We start from the raw sequence: 9,717 nt of genomic DNA on the forward strand, positions 1-9,717 counted from the left end.
ATGGGGCAATAGTGAATTTTTTTAAGTTTTACTTGCTGTGTCAAGCTGCATTTGGATATAAAACTTCCATACAGAAGTATTTATAGATTTAAGTAACCTTAAGTGGATTAATATACTTCTGACCTACTATGTTTTGAAAATCAGTATTTATTATAAAGGAAGCATGCTTTGATGTTAGCAGATTGAATTGATTCCTGGCCACTACAACTGTAGAGCTAGTAGGTCTAGTCTCCAATTTGTATTTGTGTTGAGCAAAAAGTTTAACACCTCCTCCCAATATCCTTCTAAGAATTTCTATCTCTCTAGTAACTTGATTCCAAGTCTTCAGCAGCTATTACTTAAATGAAGCTATTTTCATTAAAGCTTTACTATAGACAGACAATTTGACCTCAGATTCTTTTAAGCCAATCCATTTGCTGTGAGGTCTATCAGAAACTATTGATGTGTATTAGGAAGTTAAGTGCACTAGAGAGAATTCCATTCCTCTGTTAATCCTGGAACTGCTCCTGGTTGAGTATGCCTGTACAGTCCAAGACTCAGATCTGTACCTACAGTAGGCAAACTCTGGAGTAACACAAAGGCACAAAGTACCAAGCCAGCCTTGCTTTCCTACCTGTATTTTTTGGTCTAATGTGTCCTCCAATCCAAACTTTTTCAGTACAGCAAAATTACAAAGACATCAGTGTTCAAGATATCTAGGGGCAGATATAATTTTACGGTGCATGCAAACAGTTAAGTCCTTGTCCTCTGTAAAGAGAAAATGCAGTTTGGGGCAGATCCCCATCAAGACAATTTGCTTTGCCTATTCCTTTCTCAGGGGAAGGTTTTAAGTGGACTAATTCATGGGGTCTGTGATGTGATACATTCAGCCTGGGCTCTCCCATCACCTATCCTGGAACAGACACACCTACCTGAATATAAATGCCTTGTAGAAAGATCAAGTTTAGATTGCAAGAGGGTTGCTGTGTTTCCCAAAGATCCCCAGGAAAGACAGTAGTCAAGACTAGGCCAGAGAAGTTAACTTGGCAGGCCAGAATTTGAGCCATTTTCTAATACAGCAAACAACTGTTGGCTCAGTCCACATGTTTCAAACCTCATTCCTTGGCAAACAGGCAAGAAAGATTTAATTTGTTTTCTGGCAAAACCCACAAAATTCAGCACTCAAGTTTAACTAAAGGGTAGTTTTTTATTCCCCAATAAGACCGTCTCAAGGACATAACTAAATGTTGGAAAACCCACAGGAGGGCACATACAGTGAATGTGGTGAAGTACAATGTGAACAGCCCCAGGGGTTCAAATAAGGTAGGACCATTAGCTAACCAGAGGAAAAAAAACAAATTAAAACTCTGTTGAAGATGTTGCACTTTCTTCTCCATTTACACTGAAAAAAAAGTCAAATCCAACAAAATCCTTGCATCTCTAACAATACATTCAGTCCTGGCTAAAGAGTTTAACAAGATGGCAACAGGATGACTATAATACAAAACGTTCACTACTACACTCTGTACACACCTGTTGTCCAAGCCCTCCCCCAAACCCATGTAATGATGGTGCCCCCATTATTTGCTTGCTTGCTGGGCCTGCCTGCGGAGGAGGACATAGATCTTCTCCTTTATCCAGTCTTTATTGTATGGTTGGTATGTCTGAGTATCAGCACGGTAACTAGAGAGAAAAAAAAGAATGAATTTAACATCAGTCTGCCCTGTAATACGTTTACCAGAAGAACTTCACAAACAATTAAGCGTCCTCAAGTGTATGAGGCAGAAAGTTGTGTACAGAACACAAGTAATATCAGAAGTAGATAGGAATTGCGACTTACCAAACAGATTTATCCTGTTGCCTAAAAACCAGTTACCCAGCAGATCAGTAAGAACCTAAAACAAAACTAGATGCTCCAAGGACTACTGAGTGACTGGATCACAGTGTGTTCACATTTTAATTCATGAATATAATTACTTATGGGAGACAACAAATGGAGCACCTTAATATTCTGGAGCTCAGAATGAAGAAGAATAGTTCCACCAGGAAACAACCTAATTTGTCTTAATGAGCCAAACACTACTTCAAGCAAGTGTTCAGGTAAATTCAAGTGTTCCACTTCTGTTTGGAATTTTTAGAGAATGAATAAAAGCACAACTTTCCAGGAGCAAGGGTAGACTCATAGATGGATGACAAAGGATTCTTGCCAGTTGGCAGTGAGGACAAGCTCACATCTAAAAAACAAGGCTGCTTCATAAAAAGCAAATTGAAAACAAGAACCCACAGACTCATTTTCTTTGCTATTCAGGGATAGTCGATTTCTTGCCAAGGCCAGAGAACTCAGTTACTCAAGACACTGTCGAACTGAAGCAGAATTAGACTGAAAAATGAAAGCAAATTGCGTGAAGTTATCTGTGTAGATTCACACCCTCCTTTTCCCTCTCAGTCGTTAAAGTTGAATGGGTTTTTTTGATGAAAATGGTATTTTCAGTGATGCTTCAAGAACTACTGACGTCCTGGTCAGTAAAAATCTTGATACACATATTTCTAATCAGAAGGGTGAGATGGTCGTTGGTAAGAAGCTAAGTAAAAATCCAGAGTTAACTCAATCCAGACCAATTTACAGTTCTTACCTAAGGAAAAAACCCTAAGCATACTGTTTCTAAGAAAGCCTTTTTATTTAAAACCCAGCATGACTGGTTCAAGGCCACAGAAAGAGTTTCAGTATATGTTGATATAGTAGCAGTTAGTAGTAGTTCCAGTGCAGTCTAAGAAATGTTAGTTTCAGGAAAAGTTACTGATTTCTGCCCCTGCCCCAATCTATTCATAATGCTACACTGCAAGACCAGATAGCAGGTACTTTAGGAATCTCCATGAACACAAGACATGTCTAGTACACTATGTGCTACATGTGCCATCTGGTGGAAAACTGTAAGCTGAAGTAGAAATTGGCACGACACTGAGTTTACAAGCCTAATTAAGAAAGGCACAAGACTGTAGTGGAAACCAGTTGCTACTTCCCAAAGCAAGTAGCTAGCTTCAGTCTGTTAGATAAACTAAAACAAAGTGTGTCTTTCAAACTGCATCAGCCCAGCACTATGACACCTGAAGATCAAATGTGGCAGAATGTCTAGGGACAAGGTAACTGCAGAAATTGTAATCCTGTTTTACTTATTCTACTGAAAACTTTTGGCATTTGTAATAAGTCACTATCAGTAACAGAGATTCAGTATGTACATCAGAATGCAAAAGAAAGCAATCTGATGCTCAGGGGTTTTTTTTAAATAACTTTTTGTTTTGAACTGGAATCAACTGGCAAAGGCTGTTCACTGTGCTGCTACACAAGTACTTGCACTCAGATTTCAGACAGAGCAGTACAGCTGCAGGAATGTACATGCCAGATACTCACTGGCTTAAAAAGAGTTTGTGGCATTTTGAGATTTGAAGACCAAATGCTATGTGTTTTGCTATTTGAATACGAGATTTGTATCCTTATTCCTACAGAATTTCTGCAAAGCTGATATCACTGTCATATCAAACCATTACCTTGAAATTTATGGCATGGAAAATACTTATGATCTGGACTAAGTGATTTAGTTACAATATTAAATCATGTTCTGAATAGTGAAATCTAAGATTTAATTTCACAGTGCTGTCAGAATGGAAAGTACACAAGACCACCTTTGCTTGCCCACAACTTTAACACACAGATAAGAACTGGAGATAATGTATTCACAAGAACACTTAAACAATTAGCTAGAGTTCTCTGAAGGATTGATCTGTTCCTCAATCACTTCATTAGGATTTACAGAAACTTCCATCTTGCTGTATCTTGATGAAAATAAACAGTTGACTGCAATGCATTTCTGTAGACTTCTACTGTACCACTAGTACAGCCCTCAGCTGAATAAAATTCTGTAATTGTTCTGCCTCCTTAAGAATCGGACCAACTGCACAAAAGCAGATACAGCCCCAATTTAAACAGATTCTAGCATTAATAAAATATGTAGCTGTATTAAACTGTTGGACTTCAGTATTTGAAATGCAGGGAGCTTCAATGTGACTAAAATCCAAGTGGAACTGTCAGTTTCTGAGCTTTCTTCAGAGATACTTTATTTCGTTGCAGTGAACTGAAGTGGGCAACATGGCATGCTAGCTGCAATACTGCTGCCTTACAAACAGTTATTGAAAAAACCACCCAGAACCTTACCAAATTTCAATAAAACATGTTTAGATAGAAGACTTCTGACTTCTCTAAGTCACTGAAATGGACTTGTACAACTGAACTTACACAAGACAGCTGAGGTCTGCCAAGTCATCAATGAAGTCAAACAATTGGCTGATATCATATGTAATGGATGGACTGTTGGGATTCATTCTCTTCAGATGCTCTTCATACATTTTACAGACTCCTACACAGAAAGAAGAGTAACAATGCAATATTAAAAAAACAACAACTGTATTTGCTGAAACTTCTTCAGCTACTGAATCACAGTTACCAGGAAAGTTTAGAGATGACTACCATGAAAACAGAGACATAAACTTCTTCCTCAGATTTTGCAGAGTTGAAATGCTTTTGTTCTAGCTATTTGCATTGAAACATAATACTACAAAATCTGGTAAGATGCATGGAAAGAAGCATTATCATCATCTAGAGCAAAAAGTTTTACTTCTGTCAAAGATGTAACTTTCCATGCAGTAAGCTCCAACTGAAATCCTGAAATTCCTTCTAATAATTTTAAGACAGCAATTGCAACATATATTCCTACTGTACAGACACCCAAGAAAGAAAAGAACTAATGTCAAATAAAGCTACTCAAATCTCATAAGATCATTCTTGATGAAAGAGTCAAACAGGGCTACTGAGGTAAGAGTGATAGCACAAGCCTGTATATGAATTTAAATCAGTTTTATTTAAGCTAGTCCATAAATAATTCAGATACATTTGAGAAGAATACAATATTAAAGTGAGCACAGAGGCTTTACATGCTGTTGTTTGCCTTGCAAAACTTCCTGGAATTAGAATTTTTACTGTTAAGTGAAATTCCACATTTAAATCATACAGCTGTAGTATTTCAATCTTCTTTCCAAGCTCACTATGTGTCTCTCAAAGTCATGCAGGATTTTTTTCTCTGGCATATATATCTCATGAGGCTGCAAATTATTTATCAATTGCATACATACTTCTACATATAATTTCCAGTAGCAATGTTTCCTTTGCATGGCTAGCACAAAGATTAGTGAGTTAGGCTCTGATCCTGCAATGAAATGCATTCAGGCAAGTCTACTGCATGGCCCCACTAAGAATATTGCCTGCTATCATGAACTGAATGTGGTTCAATTTAGTTAAATCAAAAAGAGACATTTAATATAAAAAAGGAAGTTTCAGAAACAAAGAATAACTATTTTTTAGTTTGCTAAAACATTAGTAAACTAAAAGCATGAGACATTTTTGCATTTTTTTTGTTAATTACCTTGGGAAGACATGAACAGCAACTTATTTTCTTACTGAGTAAGTTTGGGAATATGTCAAAAATGGAGTTTTAACAACAGTTTTTGACTACCACGTCTGCACCCACCTTCCATGCACTCATTCACCGATTCATAATCAGCGTATGTTCTGCCTTCTGGCCTCTTGGTAGGCTGGACAAGTAGAATTGTGTGAGACTGAAAAAAAAAACAAACACCAAGAAAAGAGGTTACTTGCAAAATTTGAATGATTTTTTGTTTGAATTAAGTTATTTATCTGAATGAAGCACTAAAAAGAAGCATAATATTAAAACACTGAACTAGCAATCAAGGACCAGACATTTTCCAAACAGCATTTACTATTCATATAAGCTGTGTTAATTTTTGTTTCAAATCAGTCCCATCAATCCTTACATAACTTTAAAATGTGTAAAATCACCAGTAAAGCAGCTACTGTGCTGAAAAAAATACCACGGAAATAATAGTTTCTATTTAAACACAAAAGCAAAGCAATAAAGTCAATGTATAAAAGCTATGCTATGCATTTACTTATTTTATTTTATTCCAAATGCAAGCTGATATTAAGATTTTAAATACCCCAATTAAAGAGCAAGGAGGGAGTCCAACTTAACTTCACTGTCAGTCCCACCTTAAAAGATTTTAACAGAAATAGCTATTTTGAGTTATTCTTTTAACTTGAAGGGAACACAAATTATACAATAAATCTATACATAGTATTCAAGATTATTTCCTGCAAAACAGATGCACTGATTTTTCATGCATCAGTGAGTCTACTGAAACAGTAATTATGGAACACGTAACTGTTCCAAATGTCAGTGTCTATAAGCTTGTTATTCTGCAGGAAAGACTTAGATGATTGTACAGTCTGTGGCTTGCATTATTTCTGTAATATCTGTCACTTGGCTACCGCAAATAATTTGAGCAAACAAGAAGCAAGATTTTTTGAAGTGTACACAATCCGTGATCCAATTAACAGGTTACACAGCACAGGAAGTTTGCAAGCAGGCTACAAAACACCATTCCCAGTGCTGCTAATTGGATCCAACGTTTTCAATGCTAATATATGAGGTGAGCACACAACATGTAATATTCATGGAGGCCAACTGCAGAGTAAGACACACTGGAAACAAATACCAAAGCATTGGTCTGAAATTAATCTGCTGCTGATACAAAGATCCTGACCCACACTGTGGACATATCAGTGAAGATACTAGTTCAGTGTTTATCAAATGCAGTGACAGAAAAGAAAAATGGCCAATATTAGAATTTACAAGGAACATAAAAGAAAACAGTACAAATTTTTATACCATGACTGATAGTGTTCCCATGCCTGGAATAAAGTTTTCAGTTCTTTAAATTCTGTCTCAAGTAGCATGGGAGAAGGCAATTCAGAGAAGCCCAGGAAAAAGTTACACAGAGAAACAGAAGCAGCAAGACTTTTCCCAATCAGAAATGGAAAAAGAGGGGAATTTTTGTTACACACTGTAACAAAAATCATACAAAGGAGACTAGACCATTTAAGTCCACTTTCATGTATGCCAGAGGACACTAGATTTGAAAGGAATTCCCCAAGCGGGGCTGGTATCTGGCTGTTCCTAAGTGCATTGTACTTGAACAGGCGTGTCTTACCAGGGAGTCCAAATGACTGCCAAACTTTATTATAAAATACTTTTTCCAGCACTATCATTTGTATTTGCTGGTCACTGATGACAAGGCTTGGTTCCAGGACTTGCAACTCTGACTTCCAGGGAGCATTTGACTAAGGATCTCTCATTAACAACAATGGCCGAGGTGTATCGGGCAGTTCAGTCAGTATGTTCTAAAAAAAGGCTGTGTTATTTTAGCATCAGAATGTCTTGCAAACTACATTTGTGGTGTCTGATTACATGCACATATTTATCTTTTTCAACTAAACTCAGTATTAAAAAAAAGTTGTGCGTGTTTGACAAAACCTAAGAGAGCATAGATAAAACTGAATCGACCAGGAGTTACGGAACTGTACCATAATTGAGTGAATTCTGTATTTGGTCTCTCAGGGAGAATCTTGCTGGGGAATTAATTTAGGCTTTCTGGCCTATAAATACTCAGGCTATCCCTCCCATTCTTTGATTGTTAAATGAATGTATACATTCTGAAATTATCCCAATAATCAGATTATAGAAAAAAATATCAGTGAGCCAGATGTGTGAGCCAGACATGTGAGCCAGTTCTTTCAGAACTTTACAGTAGAAATTATTTGGGCTTCTGACTTTAAACTGTTTATCGCGTCAGACACTTTACAATATCCATACCAGATACTGGCCTGGAACTTATTAAAATTAATGCCATTGGGACCATCCATGCTGTAGAATTAATACATTACATCTCACACATTTCTTTGGGAACTTCCCATTATTCTACCTTAAGAGGAAAAAAAAAGAAATTGTTCGATTTGATAAAATTGCTCCTCCTCTCCTATCACATCAGTACAAAAAAGTGACAAGTTCAGAAGCCCGAGAGAAGTTTCCTCCAACTATTACCTGCCCTACTGCATATGTGCCTAGGTGACAGGGCAAGAATCAGGGTGATTAATAACTTATTATGTTTTCCTATAGGTATAAATCTTGTTGTTAGGAAAAAGAAAGCCAAACCAAGGGAAGATCCATAAACCTTCATGTGTTAGGACCAGGTTATCTGGAAAAGCCCAATATGGACTCTTCTTATTATGACGCATACGTTGGGTTTTCTTGCATTTTCTTTAAAAGCGCAGTTGTACTGGCTGCTGTTAAGCAGGACACTGAATGAGATACCACATGGTTTATATTACACCAATAATTTTGAACTTCTAGAGAGCACTATAGAAAGCGTTCCAATTACTGAAGACACAGCCCTGTAAGAATGGTTAAGGCCGTGCTGACAGCCAAAGCAGCAAGACTTAGGAGCTAGGCAGCACCTGCCCAAAGAGGCTTCCACCAACTGCGGTCCTATTAAAAAATAAAGTAAAAAAAACAAAACAAAACACAAAACAATAAAAAAGGAAGATAAAGAAGTATTGTAAGAAGAAGATGTGCAGCGATGCAAATACAAGTAGTATACTGCACACACCTAAATGCCTTTCAGTTACTTCTGCTAGGCAGAAAAAGCAGTTTAAGTGTCACCTTTCCCTTTGGACAACAGGGACGGGGCTTGTAGCTGCTCATCCTAGCAGAAGCTAACCGCTTTTGAGCGTGTGCCAGACAGTTGTAGAACTTTGCTGCAAACCCAGAAGCAGCGGTCCTTCCACCGCAGGGCAACCGCTTGCTTCAGCATATTCAAATTTATTAGACGCACGCGAGCGAACTGCTGTGACCGGTAGGCCTTTGTGCTTCAGCGTGCCATTCAAACGGCCCACCAGCGCAAGCTACCGCCCTTCCCTCCTCCTCCGAGCACCGGGGCGGAGCAGGGAAAGCAACGTGGGCAGAAACGGCTTCGATTAACGCAAATCAGCCAATTAAGGCAGGCACACGCCCGACGGATCCGCGAAGCCAGCGCTCGCCAGGAAGGGCTGAGCTTCCAGAACCGCCCTATAAAGGGGCTGAAGCTCCCGGGCGAGCCCGCTCCGCGCCCGGGCCGGAAGCCTCCCCCCCCCCCTCCCCTCACCCGAGAGCAACCGGCCTTTGTGGCGGGGAGGCTCCGGCGACGGCGGAGGTGTGTGTGGGGGGCGCTTCTGGGGGCCGCTGCCCCGCCAGCACGTGCTGCCGCCCGCCCGGGCCCGGAGCGGCGGCCGCGGCCTGTCCCCACTACCCGCCGCGCCTTCCCGCCCGCGGCGCCGCCGCCGCCCGCCCCCCTTTGCCCTAGCGGGGGAGGGGGTGGGGAGGGAAAGCAGCCCGAGCGGCGCCGCCCCCGCCCCAAGACGGGTGCGAGGAGGAGGCGGCGGAGGCGCCGGGCCCGTCCCGCCGCCCAGCCCCGCTCACCATCGCGGCTCCCGCTCCTCAGCGCGGCGGCGGCGGCGGCGAAGAGGCGCGCGACGATCGCCCACAACCCCCCGCGCCCGCCGGAAACGCTGCGCTAACGGCCGACCATAGAGCTTGGCCGGCGCCAGAGCGCCGCTCCGCGCACGCGCGGCCGGAGGCCGGCGCCCGGGACGCCCCCCCCTGGCGGGGCGCTGAGGATGCCGGGGAGCGGCTGGAGGGGGCGGGGCGCGCGGCCATCTTTGGTGAGGGAGCAGCTCCTTCCCGCCGCCGGCCGTTGGGCGGCCGCGGCCTCGCCCGCCATCTTGGAGTCGGGAAG

At 41.1% G+C, this 9,717-nt stretch overlaps 1 protein-coding gene across 1 annotated transcript; it reads right to left on the reverse strand.

The window, feature by feature from the left end:
• Window positions 1-1,166: 1,166 nt before the first annotated feature.
• On the reverse strand, window positions 1,167-9,555 carry ERH (ERH mRNA splicing and mitosis factor). Its single transcript, XM_069784219.1, has 4 exons — window positions 9,402-9,555; window positions 5,559-5,646; window positions 4,271-4,391; window positions 1,167-1,662 (listed from the first exon to the last, which is right to left on the reverse strand). Exons 1-4 carry the CDS (start codon window positions 9,402-9,404, stop codon window positions 1,560-1,562), a joined length of 315 nt encoding a protein of 104 aa, XP_069640320.1. The 5' UTR covers window positions 9,405-9,555; the 3' UTR covers window positions 1,167-1,559.
• Between the last annotated feature and the right edge of the window lie 162 nt (window positions 9,556-9,717).

The sequence above is a fragment of the Haliaeetus albicilla genome, chromosome 5 (assembly GCF_947461875.1).
Source record: "Haliaeetus albicilla chromosome 5, bHalAlb1.1, whole genome shotgun sequence".
In the NCBI taxonomy this organism is placed as follows: domain Eukaryota; kingdom Metazoa; phylum Chordata; class Aves; order Accipitriformes; family Accipitridae; genus Haliaeetus; species Haliaeetus albicilla.

Bases quoted from the DNA above. Each gene is read 5' to 3' on its own strand.
- ERH (XM_069784219.1), bottom strand. The intron at 4,392-5,558 runs GTGGGTGCAGAC...CTTTCTGTGTAG, and splicing joins GGTGAATGAGTGCATGGAAG to GAGTCTGTAAAATGTATGAA. The intron at 1,663-4,270 runs GTAAGTTCAGTT...TTTTCTCTCTAG, and splicing joins GCAGACCTCAGCTGTCTTGT to TTACCGTGCTGATACTCAGA.